Genomic DNA, 21445 nt, shown 5'->3' on the forward strand with positions numbered 1-21445 from the left:
CACAAACACACACACACACACACACACACACACACACACACACACACACACACACACCGACAGCATATTCATCTTTGCCACATACTCACCCAGCCAACAGTAGCTGACAGTTTCAAATCTGCCTAATGGCAGAGTGTCTTTGGAACATTTGTTTATTGTCTTGTGTCTCTGGCTCCTTGTATGCTGTTATTAAATGAGAGTCATTAGCTGGGTTTTACACGGCGACAGAGCATAATTCATATTAGAGGCATCATTAAACCCCTCGACAGAGAGGCAACAACCATGTTATTCTCATTTTAATCTCCCCTTCTTCAAGTCATTCACCTTGAAATGAGTTTCGATAAACAGGTTCGATCACTTCGGATGTAAGCAGGCGTCCATCTGCTCACAAGTGTCAAAGCCAAACACTGCTATTACTAATCAACTGATCAATGACTTCCATTGTCCTTGACTGATGGATATACTGATGGGTGTATAGATGGATGTGTGAGTGGGTGGATTTCTTGTCCTCTGAAGAGGAAAATCTTTTTCCTAGCTTGAGCTGCATGAGTCATTCCTCCAAATGGGTGCCTTTTGGACAAAGTATTTTCTGTTTTTTCAGGTATCCATTTTCCATCTTTAGAACATTCTGTCAGCAGGAAGACAGTTGACGTGCAGAAAAACACATTGGCCCAATTTAGGCACCTAAATCCTACGGATTTTGTGCAGATTTTTGACACACAAACCACAACATACTGTATGTGAAGCCTGTTACTCATGCAATTGTTTGAAAGTGATTTCAATGCATGTTTTGAAACTTGAAACATTTTCTTACAAATTAATTGTCACTTATTCTACCACAATAATCTGTAAAACAATAGTTATTTCATTTTACTTCAATAAAGTCATTACATTTGGGTTGCACACTTTCAAGTGTTGCAAAAATGCTATTATTCAACAAATTTCTCCGTTATTTTATAATATGTAATTGGCCTCCTCTTCCCCTACACATACAAACACAATACATAATATTTGCATCCCGTTTGGTGAGGTTATGGCATTATTATCAAAATGGAAGCAGAAGCAGATAATTTAACATAATCACCCTTAAACTTCTATATTACTTATCTTTTAGACAATATAGATTATATAGAATTGAATAAACACAGGGACCCAAGTAATAAATGCTAGAAAATGTGTGCAAAAATATTTTTGATAACATAATGAACTTCAAAAACATGACGTGTGGAAAAGTACATTATTTTATATGGGCGTTTCATTAGAATAACAGGGTTGACAGCAGATATAGGGACACAAATGTATTTAATCTTTTCTAAAATTAAAAATGCATTAATTATGATCGTGAAATGGAAATCAGAGCTCCTATTGAGACAGTATCAGACCGAATGATTTTATGCAATATTCTATCAGAAGTGTTATCAGAAGTTAGTTTTTAGATATGATTAGGTACATAACAGATCAACCTGTCAATCCTAATGAGTCATTTAATCTTGTATTCAGTCTTATTTTATTTTTCTAAAAACAGATGAAAGATAATTTTACTTGATTCCAACTTGTTTCAAGAATTTTTGTGAATCAAGTGACTTCCTCTTGCCTGGTGATCTGCCTTATTTTCACTTGTTTAAGAAATGTAATCCTCAGTGCATACAGAGGCCACATGCATGAAAAGATACAGAATGCTATGCTTTGAATAGTTGGGTTTCAGATTTTCTGTATGTGGACAGAAAAACACTGACCGCATCAAGACCGTAATATTTAGGAAAAGCCCTGTAATGCTATATGCATGACCTCTTTTTGTCCTTTCCTTGCAGGATCGGTAGGCAGGAACTTGGCCAACAAGCCTAATGTCTATGTATCTAGCAGCGCTGGAGCCCGATGGAGAGAGGTCAGTACAACATCTGATACAGTTGACATGACCTCAATGTGAAGGTACGAATACACCTGCAGTCAGTTTTGTTGCAGTCAGTTTACAGTCAGTTCTTTGGTTGGAACCACAGTGGAAAAGTTTACTTTTGTCTTTGGTTAGTTGCTGCCCTATTTCAAGTGTACCAGGGCTCGTAAATAAAAGTCACATGGACTCACAAGTAGCTTGTTTATTAGACAGAGTTTTGGTAACCTGTCATCCCACCAGGTTAGACATTTTGGCTGAAAGAGACGGTTGAATCCAGCTCTTGACGGACTTGTCTGCTCTCTTTGCCATAATTTCCCTTCTCTGGTGCTCATACCACTCGAGAACACATGACGATACAGCTGAATATGAGCATCCGTCCAGACGGTGGTTTGCTCTGAGTTCATTTTGTTATGCTAGGCTTCTAAGCATGAGGAAGTGCTGGCTGTCATTTCTTGTCGCAGTTCGGTTGGAAGAGGACTGAGACCTGCGTATTCAGGCGTCTTAGTCACACCTGACTTTTGTTCTCACCTACCCAAACTGGACCAAGCACTCCAGAGTTCAAATATACCACTCTAATAAGCTGCTTGGGGTGAATGAACCCTTAGAAATGTCTTGCATTCTTCCTCTCCTCTGCACACACCAGATAACGTCATGCTTTTATTTACCAAAGGGCTTTCTTTATACTGGCTAAATGAAAGGCTGTCTCATGTAATAGATCAAACTCCTGGCTTGTACTGTATGTTAAACCATGCTCCCTGTTTTCCAGGCATTGGCGGGCCCTCATTTCTACACATGGGGCGACCACGGCGGCATCCTGATGGCTATTGCACAAGGAGGCTCCACCAAACATCTCAAGTAAGCCTATCAACACCGCCGGCCTGTTTGTGTGCTCCTCCAGGACATGAAATAGATTTAATTAGAGCTAAGTAGTATTGAGTGTGAAGCAAATCAAATCCTCAAACAACCTGGGAAAATCTGAATGTGTAACACTCTTTCCCCCTTCAACAACCTGCTCTTGAGCGCTTAACCCCCCAACTGCCCCAGTACAGCTGCTCAATGGCCAGCAGTAGACGATTGTATGAATGTGAACTAGTTTGTTGTTGGAAAAGAGCGCATGTGCTTAGAAAAGCTTCCCTGAACAAAGGTTAAAAAAACTGTATGAATATAACAATCACAGAGAATTCTGTTCTTAACCCAGTTACTCAGAAACCTGGTTTTGGGTCGGCACATGTAAATGTCATAACTGGGTTAGGTTTAGGTTTAGGTTTAGGTTTAGGTTAGAAGTGACATGCAAGTGACAGTGACAGCAGTGTAGTGGACTTGGGTCTGCTGAGTCTGGGCAAAGAGGGGGGTGTTTCTGGGGTGCTGGAACACGCGGTTGAGCCTTCTTGAGGTGTCGTGGGCCTAATTCAACGAAACATCGGTGAAGGAGGGTGCCCACTTGATAACCCCAATGATTTGCCTACACACTCACCCTGAAAGCTAGAGCAGGTAGCTGGTGAATGTTGATTTATGACAGTGTAGCCTGATGTTTTCTATGGTACTCATTTGCATGGTAGTATATCAATGTTAAACTTAATTTGGGCCTCTATATGAATGCTCACCTTTGATTATGGCACAAGGGATATTAACATCATATCCTGTGTATTGATAAAGAGAATATCCTGGGTAAGCTTGTGCACCTATTATAAGAAACCCAGTTCAGATGCCTGGTTTACTCCCATATTAAATGAGTTACTGTGGCATGTAAACATCTTACTTTCTCACTTTTGTGTTTTGCCAGCTGTGCAAACTCAACATTGCTCAGGATAATGAGTACATCTTAACGCCAACAAAAAACATTGCCCTGATTACTATTGGGGTCATCGTGTCTTTCCCCTATTAGAAGTAACCTGCTATTGTTCAGTCAAAGAAGGAGGTAGGAATATTCTGGTAATTGGTTTATTCTTGGTAGCAGAGCTTATCAAAGGTGCATGGAAACAGCGTGACTGCTGTAAACAACCAGAGAAATATCTTAGCTGAAGCATGGCCAATAGCCGGTTGAGTTTAAATACAGCTCATGTCACTGCCAGGTTCAGCACCAATGAAGGGGAGACATGGATGGACTTTCAGTTCTCGGAAAAGGAGGTGTATGTCTACCAGCTGCTTACTGAGCCGGGGGAGAAGAGCACCATCTTCACCATCTTTGGCTCCTACGCCGAGCAGAGACACAGCTGGCTGATCCTGCAGGTCAACGCTTCTGATGTACTAGGTGGGTACCAGAGAACGGGACGGAGGGATGGTGTAAAGGGAGGGAGAGGAATAGAGGGCTTTTCAGGTGACGTAGCATGCCCTCTGGCTGCCATGTTGGAGGTCCTCAGCTCTTGGCAACAACAGCTGAGAACAGCTGGTCATATTTATATACTTGGCCATGTCAACAGTATTTTTTACTGTTTTTTACTTTGCTGTTTTGACTGGGAACTAATCATTTCATCACTGCTACATCTGATTTTGTGTTTAGATAATGTCATCTTGTTAGCTAGCTAATAGTAGCTGGTCAGCTAATTACCACAGTGTTGTGAACACATCTGATTTGTGCACTAGCTAATGTTACGTGGCTATTTAACATTACATGTTAACATTAACATTAGGTTGTTTCACTGAATTGGGTTGCAGGCTAATTAGCTAGCTGACAAAGCTAAAAACCAACAGTTTGTTCAGGTTAACTGAGCTGACTCTTCTCAAGCTACAACTCAGTGTTTTGTAGAGACTAGAGCTAAAGACAAGTTTACTGTGTCATAGTAACCTACATTTGGAAACAAATCTACCTCATCACACTATTCACTTATAATGGTACTGAATAGACCTACACCCACACCACGACTACCTTTTTCAGCAACTGTAACAACTACAGTTATATGTCAACATCATGTATCCATTATCTACATGAGTGTGTGTTGTTTTCCCAGGTGTGCCCTGTTCGGAGGCCGACTACAAGCGCTGGTCTCCGTCAGATGAGCGTGGCAACGAGTGTCTGTTGGGCAGAGAGATCGTGTTTAAGAGACGCACGCCACATGCCAGATGTTTTAACGGAGAGGACTTTGACCGGCCCGTCACCATTTCGAACTGTTCCTGCACACGCCAGGACTACGAATGGTAAGAGTCCTGCGCACGCACACACTCAACCGCTCCCAGACAAAAAGTACATGTATGCATAAGGGCTGTGCAAGTTTGCCCTTGATTCTCCATTTCATCCGTGAGTATTTGATGTTGAAATGGCTGTGTGCATATTGTCCATATTCACTGGGTGTCTGAGATGGAGACGAGCGTCTGATGTTTTATACATATGACAGTAAAGAGAACTCAAACTTAAATTTCTGTCTGCACTGCATCAGGGTTCGACCATATAGATTTATATATTCAGTATCTTTTAAATATGACCATTTGAATGTACAGAAAATGTATTCAGTGTTTCACCTCATAATGATGCTTGTCAGGTGGAAAAGCCTCTCAAACAGCATTTAGACCATCACCGGATACTAAAACTCTCCATTGAAAATCATATTAATGAAATTCTTTTACGGGGGTTAGCAGCTCCATAGGGCAGGGTGAGGCAAAGAAAAATGAAATTAATGCAAATAATACTAAAAAATATTTACTAGCTGTTGTCAGGGAGGAACCTCCATCGTATCAGAGGTGGATAACATTGACCGGCTGATATCCGCTTCCTGATAAAAGTCCAAATTTTGACAAACGGATGTATTGGTCCATTCCTGCACTGCACATTCTCAGTGCTCCTGGAGTTCCCATCACTATTCATGATGAGTCTGTTTTAAAATGCATATCAGGTGCTACCATTAATCAGAGGGCAGAGGCTAACTGGCTGTTTTTTCTGCTCCCGTCTCTCTCCCTTTTATCTCCCCTCTGCCGCTCTCCCTCCCTCCCAGTGACTATGGCTTCAAGCTGAGTGAAGACCTGTCTCTGCAGGTTTGTGTGCCCGACCCCGAGTTCTCAGGCAACCTCTACGCCCCTCCAGTGCCCTGTCCCGTCGGTACCACCTACCGACGCAGCAAAGGGTAAGCTGCTATTAGCATACTTTATAATGCAGGGATGCAGCCAGGGGTTGTGTGGTTTATTAGCATAATGTTGGTGTCTGCAGCACAAATCTATTCCCATATGGCGTGTTTCTGTTGGCTTCAGTGACCCTAAAGTGGGGGTTCTCAAACATTTTCATGTCACAGAAGCCGAAACACAGCTTGGGCCCTGCGGACCCCCATTTGATAAAATTTAGTCCCAAGGACCCCATATTTATTTAGTATTCAACTGTAGAACTGTACATGGGATGATAATAGTGATGAGAGTGAAACCTAGGATTAAAATTGTCATTCTTGTACAATTTAGCCAAATTAGGTTAATATCTAGTGAATTATAATGAAATTAAATTATGCCTCATTTTGCTGGAGACCCCTGGGGGTCTTTTTGGTCACTTTGAGAACAAGTGCCCTACAGGGACAAAATTGAACCCCTTATCTGGTGCTTACAACAAAGATTGCTAAACCCTCCATGCTGGCATCAGCAAGAAAAAAATATTTGATCTTTTATTATGTTTATGAAGTACTGGCTGTATTTAACATCATGACCTGATAATTCCTTTGTTACAATGCGAACCAGCCTTTGTTCTGCTTTGTTGTTGTTGTTTTTTTTTGCGGGGGGGGGGGGGGGGGGTGTTTGCTATGGAGAGAAATGCTGTTGTCATCATTGGACTCGTTTGGTTAGAGCACCATCAAGTGTCCAACGGAGGAGAGTTCAGCTCACTTTCTTTTTCTCCTGCAGCTATAGGAAGGTATCAGGCGACAGCTGTAGCGGAGGAGATGTGGAGGCCAGACTGGATGGCGAGATGCTCCCTTGTCCTGTCGGAGGTAAGCCCCTCTTTTCTTCCTACTGTTGTTGAAATTCCACAGTTGCTCCCCTGAAATGAGCTTCTTTCACAGCTGTGATTGTGAGATATACAAAATTATGCTTCTGTTGCCCAGCCTGTCTGCTCATGTACATTCAAGAGTCTAAACACTGAATGGATTGGGAATGGGTGAGGTTTACCAAAAACACAGGATATGATGTAACAGTCTTTTTCAAGCAGTCATTATGTACATGTGAGTTTGGGTATTTCAGTGGAGTTATCAGGTAGGCACCTTCCTTAACCAACATACATTGAGTTGGGCCTACAGCACCTCAAGGACACTCAACCACCACCATCTATACCCACTCTGCATACTCAACACTGCTGGGCTTCTGCTACCTAAGACCTAAGTGTCCAGCATCTACATGCACAATACAACTATCAGTGCTCTGTGGGTGGTACTCCACCAGTGTACCATTGCGGCCCAAGAGTATACAGAGTATTCCATTCCAACCAAACAGCACAGCAGCTGATTTCACTGAGGTGAAATCGAACCCAAGAAGTCAATACTTGTGTCCTTGCCAATAGTGTTTTTTCCAAGTAACCTGAACTTCTCAACAAAGCGAGCACAATCTTTACAGATTGAGATGGACTGTGTGCTTGATGCCAAGACACACAGCTGTTCATTTTCCCAGCTATTTCAGTCGTCTGTGCTAGAGACTACAGTGCTGTTTGGACATGATGTGTCATTCTCGCAATGAATCTTGGGACTCAACAATCGTTCTTGTTTGCCAAGTCACCACACAATACATCATCAAGTAAACATCCAAGGTCTTCAGGGTTTCCCACACACAGACAACTTTGTGGCGGCCCGCCACAATATCAGCACTGACCGCCACAAATTATAATTTTTTTCACTATTTAATTGTAGAACTGCGTGTAGCGCATTGATTCGCTCAGCCCCTAATTGCTCCACGCGCTCTCTCTCTCTCTCTCTCTCTCTCTCTCTCTCTCTCTCTCTCTCTCTCTCTCTCTCTCTCTCTCTCTCTCGCTCTCTCTCTCTCGCTCTCTCTCTCTCGCTCTCTCACCGGACCCGTCTGTTCGCCTCCCACTGCACACGTGAGGGATATTTTTTTTCCATGCCAAGAAGACGGCCGACTGAATTCCCGAAAAGGAGAACTAACAGTTAACGTTACTCGGAATACAGCTGAGTTTCCGAGATTAGCACGCTGTATAGCCTAGCTGCTAGTCAGTATCCACTGAGTGGACCGATAACGTTAATATTAACTTTTTAACTCTGACTCTGAATGTTTGCTTCCTCGTCCTGAGGAGGAGGAGGAGCAGGGACAGTCTGGACCAGAGGAGCTGCTGAGCAGTAAAACAGAGTAGATAATGTAACAATGTCAAAGGCTAGTAATGTAACGATGTGAAGATACAGGTGAGACTGACAACACAGAAAGATCAGGGCAGAGGGGCAGAAACGCAGATTTCTCTGTAAAAGGTATGGAATACTAAATCATTCAAAAAGGTGTACTTGTACACTTAGGTTTGTGCTTGTAAACTTAGTTTTGTAGTACAAACTTGCAAAACTAAGTTTACAAGCACAAACCTAAGTGTACAAGTACACCTTTTTGAATGATTTAGTATTCCATAAAAAGGGTCTCATTTCTATTCTTCACCTTGTAGACAAAAGCAAGCAACAAACAAAACAGTGTAGCACTGTTTATATTTTTAAGTTATCTTTGACACAAAGTACTTTAGATATATACAGGTTAGTTATTTGTTTGACAAATGGAACTATTTAAAATGGAGTACATTAGATCATTTTTCAGCCATCCAGGTAATGGGATCCTTTATTGATATTAGCCTATATATTGACAATATAAGAAAATACAAGAATAAAAAGGCACTCAACACTCCCCCCCTCCAACCCACCTACCACCACAAATACTTTAGAATTCTGTGGGCAACACTGGTCTTCATCAGATCGTCTGCTCCGTCGTCTGCGTTCTCCTTGTTTTGGAATCGTACTGCTGTTAGATATTACGTCACGAGACCACAAGTACGCACAAGAACTTCAGGTGAGAAACCACGCTTTTAACCAGACATGGGAACCAGTCGGGGAAATCATCTGCTGTGACGATTGGGTGGAATGAAAACCTACACACAACCTACATGGGCCTCAATGGCACGTGGTTCAATGCTTGAGGCTCTCTCAAGGTTAGCCAAAAGGGTGAGGTATGGACCCTGGTTAGGGGGTGGGATGTAAGGTTATGCCAACAAACTTAACTACAGTAAGTCTTTCCCTTTCATATACCTCATCTACGGAATCCTCCCATGGCACTGAAAGCTCAGTGAAATGAGCTTTCAGTGAAATGGCAGTGACATAACATTATGTAAAACAATTGTTGTCTTTCACTGAGCGTTATATCTGGTTGCAAGATGTTCACTCAGTGGTAAAAGTGATGGAAAGAGTAAACAGCTGTAAACTCGTGAAATTTGTGTGCCTGATCAAAAGATGTGTATTAGTTAAAAACACAGTGATACCTTTTCTTTTGTGTTTATTCGTACTATGTTTTAGAAAAAACGTCTCTGTCAACACCACCAGTTGTTCTCTCCCATTAAGATAAAATATGCATATATTGCATCTTAATGCAATGAATGGGATTTCATCTGTGGGACTGATCGTATTTCATCGTGCTTTACTAGAGTGTGGAATACATGGATGGCTGTACAACTGACCGAATGTCTAGGCCCTAAGCTAGTGTGGCAGGCAAAATCCTTTACCATTTCAACAATTGCTTGTTGTACAATTGTCCAAAGTCACTGAAGCACAGGAATTACTCTTACTGCACTGCTGAAGCGAACTTTGATAAATTGAGACTTGGTGTTGGAAGTCAGTCGTATAATCCCTTTATTATATATTCTGTACCAAAGTACTTTAAGCCGTTCCAATTTAGAGTGTCCAAAATATCTGACAGGAAAATGTCAATAATCCAATGTCGATATGCCAAACTAAGCACAGTTGTTGTACGTAAGGGGTGTATGACCGAAAAGCAGGGTCCATCGCAATCTGACATGTTTCCTGTGGTCTTGTAGAGAGTAACGAGTTCATCCTGTACGCGGTAAGGAACTCCATCCACCGCTACGACCTGGCCACCGGCACCGACCAGGCTCTGCCTCTGGCCGGCCTGAGGGAAGCCGTGGCCCTGGACTTCGACTATGACAGGAACTGCCTGTACTGGGCTGACATATCACTGGACACCATACAGGTTAGTACACCTTACAGGATAATTCGGTTCATTTGATAATTATATATCATTTAAAAAATCCTACACGTTGCACCTATCAAAGAGTAACTGAACTGCAAACCCAAATCTTTGGTGAAGCCTGACACCTAATGGTGAAAAGTAGGGTACTGAACTGGGTTTGGGGTTCGGTGGCTCTTCAACTAAATTTCTCTCCCTCCGATCCTCCCTCCCCTAGCGCCTGTGTCTGAACGGCAGTACTGGTCAGGAGGTCGTGGTGAGGAAAGATCTGCAGAATGTGGAGGCCCTGACCTTTGACCCTATCAGCAGACTGCTTTACTGGGTCGATGCTGGAGCGCAGAAGATTGAGGTACAGCATAGATCTGTGTGTGTGTGTGTGTGTGTGTGTGTGTGTGTGTTTGTCAGACCTAGGTACCAGGTGGGAACACAGGACACTATCTGAATAATCCTGAGTCGTAGGTGTGTTATATTGAAACTGGGTGTTTGCAGGTCTTGAAAAAGTCTTAAAATATGTTAAATTGTATTATCTAAACTACTGCATATACTTAAATAAAGCATTTCAAGTCTTAAATTCCATTTTAGAGGTCTTAAAAATGTTGCAGGTTCTTGATGTACTGTTTCTCCACGCAAACCTATATTCTGATAGGTCTACAGTTTCTATTTTATTCTATTCTATTTTATATTTTGTTCTAACTTGCATTGAAACGGTTATATAATGTCTTATAATGTAATATAATGTCCTTGTGTCTGTGTCTTTATGAAATGTGTGTTTATGAAATTTGTGCGTCTTCAGGTTTCCAACCCCGATGGGGATCTGCGTCACACGTTGCTCAACTCCTCTGTCCTGGAACATCCCCGAGCCCTGGTTCTGCTGCCTGGAGAGAGGTAACATATATACACACACACACACACACACACACACACACAGGCAGATATTCTCTAACATGTACCAAAACAAGAAGGGGAAGTTAGTTGGCACTTCTGCAAAAGAAGTTACCACACTTTCCTCTTCCTTGTCTTTGTTGAAATGACGCAAAGTGTTTTTGAGAGAGTTCAAATGCCCTTGGGTCATGGAACTCACTCAGTGCAGAAATGACTGTTTTCTTTCAATTCCAGTAAGACAAAGGAAAAACACCAAAATTGCATGTTTTTTTTTAATTTTTTTTATTAAGTCTGAATTCTCAAAATAATCTCAAAATACTAATTAAATCCATACTCTGCCCCCCATCAATGCCCCGTAGTCTGATGTTCTGGACCGACTGGGGTGACCGAGCGGCCGGTGTTTACCGGAGCTACATGGACGGATCCAACGTCTCCTGCATCGTGTCGGAGGGCGTCCGCTGGCCCAACGGGATCACGGCCGACGACCACTGGCTGTACTGGACCGAAGCCTACAGCGACCGCATCGAGAGGGCCGACTTCACCGGGGGCCAACGGAGCGTGCTCATGGAGGGGCTCCCCCACCCTTACGCCATCGCCGTCTTCAAGGTGCGACTGGTCTCCGCATCTGCAATGAACTTTGTGGCTCACGTGCCAAGGACTGATAAACTCAAAAATGTACCTGCCAATACAAATTTTTCCTGGCGAAAATAATGAATATAGAAAGAGTTCGGTGGTCGGCAGGGAGTTTGAGAAAAGGCAAAGAGGCATTCAAACATTATTGTCTCAAAACCCTTACCAGCTGGACCAGGGTTATGTCCAGAGGATGATTTCCGAGCACAATATGACTTTGCAATGAGAGGTCTGGTATCTCAAAATGACCTGCACACATACAAGCATCACAATAGAGTGATTTCTTATTCATATACCTGAATTACCGGGTTAGTTTTACCGTTTGCGTTTTTGCAGCACCACCACACCCTTTTGATCATTTGCATGTTCTGAAAGCAATTCATAAAAGTGCAGCGCAAAAAATGTCAGCTCTAGTGCAAAAAAACGGTTTAAATATTAAAAATGTTTAAGAAACACATGTCGGATCTTGTCATAGGGAGTCATCATTGTCTGTAACATGTGAAAATGTTTCACAAATTTGCCATACAAACTGAATTGCAAACTGCGGCATGGATCATCAGCATTAACTATGTAAATATACTGTTAAATATGTAACACTTAATTAACAATGAAGTTCAGATTTCCAAACCACAGCACTGCAGTTCTCTTACCATTGAGGTTTATGAGTAAGAACAACTGTGCGGGTTTCTGAAAAATCTCTACCTTACTACTTAAGTAAGTAGTATGAACGCTCTGAGAAAGAATCAGCTTTCACAAACTTCTGTTGGATGTTGTTTTCAGAATGACCTGTACTGGGATGACTGGTCCAGAATGGGGATCTTCAAAGCTCCGAAAGCTGGCTCCCAGAACAACGAGCTGATTGTTGGCAGACTGACTGGAGTCATGGACCTCAAGATCTTCTACAAGGGAAAGACCAGAGGTGAGGAATAGAACAGGAGTGGAATAGAAAGAGGACTCGTAGCCAGAAAGCTTGATATGGATCTTGTACTGAATTAGTGAAATATTAGTCTAATAAATTTAGGCATGTTCGGAGCGGTTTATTCAAACTCTGGAGCATTTACTCCTTTAGTTTGGTCATTCCTTTGGTTCAGTTGTTTGGGCAGGTGAGAACAATGCCATTTGAACTTGGGTGGCGCCAAATAACTGCAGAGAAAACTCTGGTCTCGACCCTCAGCCAATAGAACTGCAGTGTGGTTCGCTAGGAGTGAGGACGTAATCTGAATCAGCTACAGGAAAAGACACCAAAATGCAAGGGTTTATAAGGGGATAGATGTTGACATCTCATAGCCAGCAGTTCCTCATCAAGCCCAGTATTACAAAATGAAGTGAGGGCAAGTTGCAGTCTGGACTGATGCTCATATTCAGATATGTGATTTGCGTATGAAGTGACATAAGCAACGTTGCACAACCCTTAAGTCAAAGTCTGAATCAGGCTTTTAGTGAATTATCATCATTAATTATTATGTTAAACTCTTCTCCACTAGGCCATAATGCATGTGCTGACCAGCCCTGCAGCCTGCTGTGTCTGCCTCAGCCTGGCCACCGCCATACCTGTGTTTGCCCAGACGGCGCCCCGACTATATCCATGCCTAACGGAGAGCTGCAGTGCCAGTGTCCCACCGGCTACCAGCTCCAGAACAACACCTGCGTCAAGACTGGTGAGACACACACACACACACACACACACACACACACTGCAAAATCATGATGATCTTGTTCCCTCTGGCCCCCAATCGTGTTTTTCTATGAGGTGTTTTCTGTTTTTTTCCTTCCTGGAATAAAACATTTCAGACTCAGCATTGTGACTCAACATTTTTGGTACTGTACACCTTATAAATGGAACAGACTGCAAAGTTCTTTGAAATTCGTGCCCGCCTCAGTATGATATCTAACATTTTCAGTGTTTGTGATTGCTTTTCATAATCTATGTCCTTGTATGTTGCTGGCTGTTTAACTGTTGGACCATCTGAATTGTATTGTGTATTTTCTTTGTAATTTTTATGATGTTTTCTGAAATTCTTGTTTTTTTTTTTTTTTTTTTTTGCTTGTTGAAGGGTTAGAGACCTTGATCTCAGTGAGACTACCTGATCCAATATAGGATAAATGAAAAAAAAATTGAAAAATGCTTGTGTATGATTGGGTGATCCCTCTTTTCCTCCAATCAGAGCACAGCTGTTTGCCCAACCAGTACCGCTGCTCCAACGGCCGCTGCATCAGCAGCATCTGGAAGTGCGACAGCGACAACGACTGTGGGGACATGAGCGACGAGCGAGAGTGCCGTAAGTATTTGGCCAGACCGCTCCCCTCATTATGCCGAAGAAATACAAAAGGTGTTTTTTTTTAAAAACAGTTCTGCTTGTTTGTGTCCCGGTCGCTCTCAGCCACTACAACCTGTGACCCGTCCAACCAGTTCCGCTGCGTGGCCTCGGGCTCCTGCATCCCACTGGCCTTCAAATGTGACCACGAGGATGACTGTGGCGACAACAGCGATGAGGAACACTGTGGTAAGATGCGCTGCCGGTGGCATGTCTCTCTGTCTGGCTCTTTTCTCCCTCAACAAATGTGTGAAGAGAGTGCTATCTAATAATAATAGTAGTAATAAATATAAAGTTTATTGTAAAGCAGGAAGCCTAACCTCCTTGGGCAAGTTGTTCCACAGTAGAGGGGCCCTAATGGAGAATGCTTGGTCCCATTTGGTCTTGAGACTAGGCTTGTAGGGAATTAAAAGGCTGTAGATGTAGCTGGGTGCTAAACCATGCCATGCTTTAAAAGGCTATCAGTGAAATGTTATAATCAATTCTAAAAAATAACAGGCAACCTGTGAAGGGAGGCGAAAATTGTAGCGATATGATCTCTGCGTTTGGCACCAGACAAAACCCTTTCGGCAGCCTTCAAGAGGGACTTTTGAAAATTATTACAGTAATCTAAGCGAGAGGACGTAAATGCATGAATGACCTTCTTCAAGTCAGCTAAGGAATACAAGCGGTTTAATGTTCTTATTAATTTTCAGCTGCAAGCATGCCTGCACAGTCCTTTTAACCTCTGCATCGAAAGTTAAATTGCAATCAAAGAACACCTCTAGCTTCTTAGCTACAGGTTTCACGTTTTAAGCTGTCGCCCAATTTGCTGTGGATGATATTCAAAGAGTTAGGGTGCCCGAAAAGAACAATGTTAGATTTGTTGTCATTTATTTGGAGAATTCTTGTCATTCTTGGACATCTAGCTGTTGATGTCTAAAAGGCACTCACGCAGACTGTTGCTGGACTTAGGTAGGTAGGAGGTATAGCTGGGTGTTAACTTGATTTTCTACTCTGTACATTAAATACATTTGCGATGGAATAACATTGGAGAGGCGTATTAGTTTTATGCATAATATGACTATGAACGGGAGCATGTTTTGGAAGAATAAGATGAGGCCTAGAATAGAGCGGACATGTGGGACTCCACATGTCATATCTAGCTTGCAAGATTAGTGCATTGGTGTCAGTGTGTCCCTTAGTATCTATTATTGCATGACAAATTTTTTCTAATGATTTTTGTATTCACTAAATTGGACTGGATCCTTTTTTTGCAAACACTAACTGTGTTGTTGATGCGTTTCCCAGAGTCTCACCAGTGTGGCCCTGGGGAGTTCACATGCGCTCGAGGCGTTTGTATCCGGGAGGCATGGCGCTGCGATGGAGACAACGACTGCAGGGACTGGTCAGACGAGGCCAACTGTACAGGTGACAAAGGACCACATGACACCACCTTAACACACCAATGTGGAGTTAAAGCATCAAGATCTGTTCCAGTGGGCATTAAAGTCAAGTTTAAATAAGTGTATGTGAGGATTTCTCTGTCCATTCACGCACAAAATGGATAGAGATGCTTACCTGCAGGATGCTGGTGAGAGGTTTATATGGACTACGAAATAACCTTAATAAGTGCACAGTTCAGAGTGAAATTCATGCGAAAATGCTGCATCATCTTATGCCATTTATCTTTATCTTTTGGCACAGAGATTTGTTTTCCAGCAATCACCCAAACAGAATACAATCATCCATGCAACACAGAAGGTTAAAAACAATACATATAACAAAACAATTTGCTTAAATACAAATCCACTGGCCCCTGTACATCATTCACCATGATGGCAATAATTCATATGCGATCATACAAATTAAATCCTATCATACATTGCCTTCCCATTCGTGCCCAATCATCCAATACCCCTCACAGTAATGCACCAATCAAAGAAGCACTACTCGCCGTCTGTGTAGTAAGTAGAATCATAACATTTTAGACTTGCACAGTGTTTAAGGGTTAAACGCTGCGTTCTTTAAAGCACCTCTCTTTCTTGTCATCTCCTCTAACCTTTTAATCGCTCCCCGTTTGTCCCCAGTCGGCCACCATACATGTGAGGCCAGTAGTTTCCAGTGCCACACGGGCCACTGTATACCCCAGCGCTGGATGTGTGACGGTGACGACGACTGCCAGGACGACTCGGACGAAGACCCCAGATATTGTGGTAAGTAGACACACACTTTTTTAAAAACATGATTATTGGGCATTTATTAAAAATGTGTCAGTGTCATGCACCTTTGACATGATGGATATGATGTAGTTTGATTACATATTCATTGTAGAATTTATATACTATACATTTATAATACTACACTGGTTGTAGAAGTTGTTCCTTGTTCTCACTGAGGGTCTAAGGTTCGGGGTGTCGTTTTAATTTATTGTTTCATAATGTGAGCATTGTGAAGCCCATTGAGACTGTAACTTAGTAAGGGCTAAACAGATAGACTTGACTTGACTTGGTTGTCTATGGGAAGCCCTTAACCTGAGTGATTCTAATGCAACATTTCTATCAGATTCCACATGTTTTATTATGTTTTATTATCCTGTGTTCAAATGGAAAGTTTTAGTGTCCCATGGTCTAAACGGGACAGAGGCTCTTGTGTCCCACACATCATTACTGCCCTGTGTTTACCTGGAATGGCAGAAGGTGTGGCAGTTAGAAACAACCACAGATAAGCGGTAGTCAAAGCAGCAGGGATTATTTGTCAACGCTGTGCATTGTGCTGTGTGTTGCCAGAAGGTGCTCGCTGTAACGGCTTCCGCTGCTCCAACGGTACCTGCCTGCCCGCCACCGCCCACTGTAACGGCATCCAGGAGTGTCCAGGGGGCGCCGATGAGCAGAACTGCGGTGAGTGACGCAAGAGGTGCAGCAGGATGTAGTCACAAAGTGTCAAAAGACTAGTAGTAATTACAAGGCGGGGGAGGAAAACATCATATATAAATGGATTATGGTAATCTGGTTCCAAAAAACAATTATCAGATGAAGGGGACTTTTATAAAAGTAGCTTGTCACTTGAAAATACTCGTCTGGATTGTGAGGCAGATATACAAACACATTTTTACACATCTTGAAATAAAGTTGAGACGGGTTGTAGATGATAAACACCATTTAAAATAGTCTTCGAAATGGAGAAGTTTGTTTAGTTGTTTAGTTCTATTGATTTTGGAGTAAAAGTAACCCATAAGTAACTGAAAGTGATCAGATTACATTACAGGTTAGACCAATATATTGGATTGCCGATAGATATGTTGATATTGAGCTTTTATTGAAAATCAGATCTGGTCCAGTCATTGTTGTTCACCTCTGATATAATGGATATGATGCAGGTTGATTGATTACATATTTATTGTAGAATTGATCAGTACTACAGTGGTTGTCTATGGGAAGCCCTTAACCTGAATTAATTCTGATGCGATATTTTGCTTGCACTCAACGCAAGTATGCATGAATATGTTTTGCTATTATTATTATTATCCTGGATTTCAGTGGAGAGTTTGAGAGATGCTGTTTCAGAGGCTTTTCCACCCTGACAAGAATACAATTCAGGGGGGAAACACTGAATACTTGTAATTGTTTTTGGAACATATTGGTATGAACAGGATTGAATTCGAAGCTACTGAATATCGCCACAAAATATTGGCTAGAAAACATTCTCAAACTTGGCTTTTAATATCGTGTCATTTAGTATTATGTCCTGTTCGTCTCCCCCATAGACCCCCTGTGTACTCGCTACATGGAGTTCGTATGCAAGAACCGCGCCCAGTGTCTGTTTCAGTCTCTTGTATGTGATGGGACCAAACACTGTGAAGACGGATCTGATGAGGACACCGAGTATGCTGGATGTGGTGAGGAACACACACAGACACACACACACACACACACACACACACATATACGCAGACACAGGATTTACTTACTCTATAAAAAATATCTTATCCTACAGGTTATTTCCTGAACTCATGATAAACCTTATCAGGGAAAAGTCCTGGATCTGTCTTGACCTTCACTCTGATAGCGGTTGGCAAAAATAGTTGTTAAAGCTGAAATAGAAGCTGAAAATATGTATCATTCATATTTGTTTTCTTCATATTCCCATATTCTGCTTGTAAACATTTCATAAATCTAGATATTTGTATAATTTCTCATTTATTTCACACTGCATGTATTTAATTTTTTGTATATTTTCATATATTTTTGGTCTTTTTTTCATTTCATGTGTGTATGTTCAACTGCTCTTATTTTGCACACTCTCTTAATGCTGTAACGCCTATTTTTCATACTTTTCATTCATACATTTCCATTTAATACGTTCTTGACATGTCAGAATCGTCATTTACGTTATGTTTAATACCCTTTTTAATATATTCATGTATATACAATATTTTTTCTTTGCTTATCCTGCTGTTGCAACAAACCAATTCCCCCACAAGGATCATTAAAGTGTCATCTTTATCTCAGCTAAATCGACTAAATTCAGGTGACAATCGCATATAGATAATGTTGCTCAAATCTAATCTCTTCTCCCTCTGTTACTCCTGTCAGCCAAGCCGTCAGAGTTTGGTAAAGTGTGTGACGCGTACACCTTCCAGTGTGCCAACGGAGTGTGTGTGAGCCTGGAGTGGAAGTGCGACGGCATGGACGACTGTGGGGATTACTCTGATGAAGCCAACTGTGGTGAGGAGGAGGAACTTAGGCACACATGTCCAGATCACACACAGGAATACTCACTCCACCTAGTGTATATTAAACGGCATTAAAAGATACCCTTGTACATGTATTTTTATCTGTAATATATGCAAGGGGTGGACAAAAATAACAGAAAAGTAACATGAAAAAGGACTTAAATTCTGAAGTGGCTAAGTAAAAATTAGAAAGGCACAAAACTACAATGACAATGAAACTAAAAATGACAGCAGGATTGAATCAACACCTCAATAACATCCCATTCAGAAACTACTTGTGAAAATAAAAATAATAATAAACTAAGAAATAAGAAGATAAGAAAGTACTCCACAGAACAATGGCTGAACAATAAAAGCAATTACTCCTGAGAATTAGTACTGCAATAGTACTACAATTGAGTATTTGATGTGTACATATAGCTGTGTGTCATCTGCATACGTGTGGAGAAGTAGGCTGTGTTGTATATAAATTGCATAACCTGGTGTAAGGAGCACAAAACCTGGAGCCCTACTGTTTATTAGGTGCTTGGTATTCATACTGTATATTGTTAGAGGTGCAGGTTTCTTTGTTCACCCAAAGTCAAAGGGGGGGGGGGGGGTTATACAATTTATATAAATATATGATTGTTATTGTCACACAATGACCCATAGCATCAATCAGTTCTCTCTCTCTCTCGCTCTCTCAAACACACACACACACGCACACACACACAACGTTACGTTAGAAAAATAGGATCATCTACTAAGAAATTTTGCACTTTACTTCATTCCTGACATGTATTTTGTTGCCAAATTGCCATATGCTGTCACCATTACGCAATGCCAGATGCCAAAAACTGTGTCCCTCTCACCATTACGCAATGCCAAATGCGCAACGTACATGTCCCGTTAACCATCATCACACATTGCCAATTGCTAAATACACAACCTCCAACCAAGAAAAACAACACAGTAAATATGTAAAAAGCACAGCCCAACAAAAAGTCATGAAAATAAACTGCAAAGGCATCTTACCTTCACCCGACGCACAACGTAGGCCTACCCGACGCACACACACATCGCCCTTGATTGGTTAATACATTACGCTACATTCAAAACAATTTAGTAAATCCTCCCCAGTTGTGTCTCATGTCACTTAAATCAACTCACGTAGTGTAATTTTTAGTATGACTTTACTGAAAGAGACTTAAAGCTACTCAAAGCTACTCGTCGGGAGCAGGTCGGGAGATAGACTGGGAGTAGAACTCAACCTGTTGCTGTAACTCAGTCTCAGTAAAACAAGGAGTACAATGTTCTAAAAGCATAGTAGGTTCATTTCTGTTTTTTCTTTATTTGTAGATCGCGACAAATGTATTTATGCTGTGTCACCCAGTGTCACCCTAGTTACAATCAAATTAAGACAAGTATGGGCAAATTTGGCGCCCCTAGTGGCGTGGCGCCCTGGGCAATTGCCCTGTCTGGCCCCCCCACGCGCCGCCACTGGGTACTGGAGTGTACATTCGCTCTCTTTGTATCCGATGCTACAGTTTTTTTTTCTTTGTGTGTGTGTTGCAGCCTCGCCCACCGAGGTCCCGGGCTGCTCCAGGTATTTCCAGTATGAGTGTCGAAACGGACGCTGCGTCCCCACGTGGTGGAAGTGTGATGGAGAGAACGACTGTGGGGACTGGTCCGACGAGGCCCAGTGTACAGGTACACACACACACACACACACGCAGAAAATTCTGCTTCTGATTCCTTTCTTCTTATTCCCATATATTCCCTAATATTTGTATACTTGGCTATATCTTATTTTTGTATTTTCTATTTTATACTGCCAGGGTTCCTACACAGGAAAATGTGGAAAAACATATTGTTGTACTGTCCTGATATACAGATGACTAAATCATTTCTGATATTCTGATATTTGTTGCTGGAGAATAATCTTCCATCTGTAGCATAGTTTGTTGGGAGCAAGACAGCTATCAGTGTAAATCATACTAAACACCAACCAAGGTCTGGAAAAAGTATGACATTTTGAAATCAAAACTGTGTAGGAATATATCTTATTTTGAAATATCTTTATACCGTACATATTTTCAATCATTTTCCTTTATCTCAGTTTGTTTGACTGCTGTTATTTCACACACCATCATGATGCTGTAACTCCCATTTTTTAATATGTTCTTGAGGCATTTTAATTGTGTGTTGTGTTATCTTTAATACCCCCTATTTACTACATTCGATTTATGTTCCATCTTGTTTTTTTGTTTTTTTTTGTACCCTATTATTATTTTGCTGCTGGAACGACCCAATTTCCCCACGGGGATCATTAAACTTTAATCTTATCTCATCCCTTCAAGGGGGAGTTGTCCCTCACACGGTTGCCCCGGGACCCTCCACTTGCGCCCCCAACCGCTTCCACTGCGGCTCTGGAGCCTGTATCATCAACACCTGGGTGTGCGACGGTTACGCCGACTGTCCCGACGGCAGCGATGAGCTGGGATGTCCCACTGGTAGGACCTCCGTCTGTTGTTTGTTGACCTTTAGTGTTTATGTTCCGTTACCTTCTTTGCAATAACAGTTCTGGTTCATAACTTAATACCCCTGGTATATTGACAGATATACATTTATAAGTGGACTTATATATGCGTGGCTTGGTCATGTGTTGCAGCTAGGCCTATCTAAGAAGACGTAATATGTTTTTTTTTAAGAATGTGTTTATTGGGATTTTAATTTTAATTTACTAAACTGTATAGAAGATAAAAACAGTTTATACGGAATAGGTTAAAAGATAAAAATGGCTTATTCAGAATAGGTTAAAAAATAAAAACGGCTCATTTGGAATAGGTTAACAGATAAAAACAGCTTATTAGGCCTAATAAAACAAAA

The 21445-nt window shown here is 41.7% G+C and overlaps 1 protein-coding gene across 1 annotated transcript in view; it reads left to right on the forward strand.

The window, feature by feature from the left end:
• sorl1 (sortilin-related receptor, L(DLR class) A repeats containing) overlaps positions 1–21445 on the forward strand; it is an 82387-nt gene that overhangs the window by 48821 nt on the left and 12121 nt on the right. The window contains exons 11-31 of the mRNA XM_071906028.2: positions 1812–1885; positions 2658–2746; positions 3964–4142; positions 4840–5026; positions 5818–5946; positions 6704–6789; positions 9867–10039; positions 10254–10385; positions 10830–10921; positions 11278–11524; positions 12329–12467; positions 13033–13206; positions 13714–13827; positions 13930–14052; positions 15154–15273; positions 15933–16058; positions 16632–16742; positions 17609–17740; positions 18438–18569; positions 20132–20266; positions 20917–21069. Of these exons, the coding sequence (XP_071762129.2) occupies positions 1812–1885; positions 2658–2746; positions 3964–4142; positions 4840–5026; positions 5818–5946; positions 6704–6789; positions 9867–10039; positions 10254–10385; positions 10830–10921; positions 11278–11524; positions 12329–12467; positions 13033–13206; positions 13714–13827; positions 13930–14052; positions 15154–15273; positions 15933–16058; positions 16632–16742; positions 17609–17740; positions 18438–18569; positions 20132–20266; positions 20917–21069 (2847 nt within the window). The remainder of the gene's footprint in view (positions 1–1811; positions 1886–2657; positions 2747–3963; positions 4143–4839; positions 5027–5817; positions 5947–6703; positions 6790–9866; positions 10040–10253; positions 10386–10829; positions 10922–11277; positions 11525–12328; positions 12468–13032; positions 13207–13713; positions 13828–13929; positions 14053–15153; positions 15274–15932; positions 16059–16631; positions 16743–17608; positions 17741–18437; positions 18570–20131; positions 20267–20916; positions 21070–21445) is intronic.

Source organism: Centroberyx gerrardi, chromosome 6, assembly GCF_048128805.1.
Source record: "Centroberyx gerrardi isolate f3 chromosome 6, fCenGer3.hap1.cur.20231027, whole genome shotgun sequence".
Lineage (NCBI taxonomy): Eukaryota > Metazoa > Chordata > Actinopteri > Beryciformes > Berycidae > Centroberyx > Centroberyx gerrardi.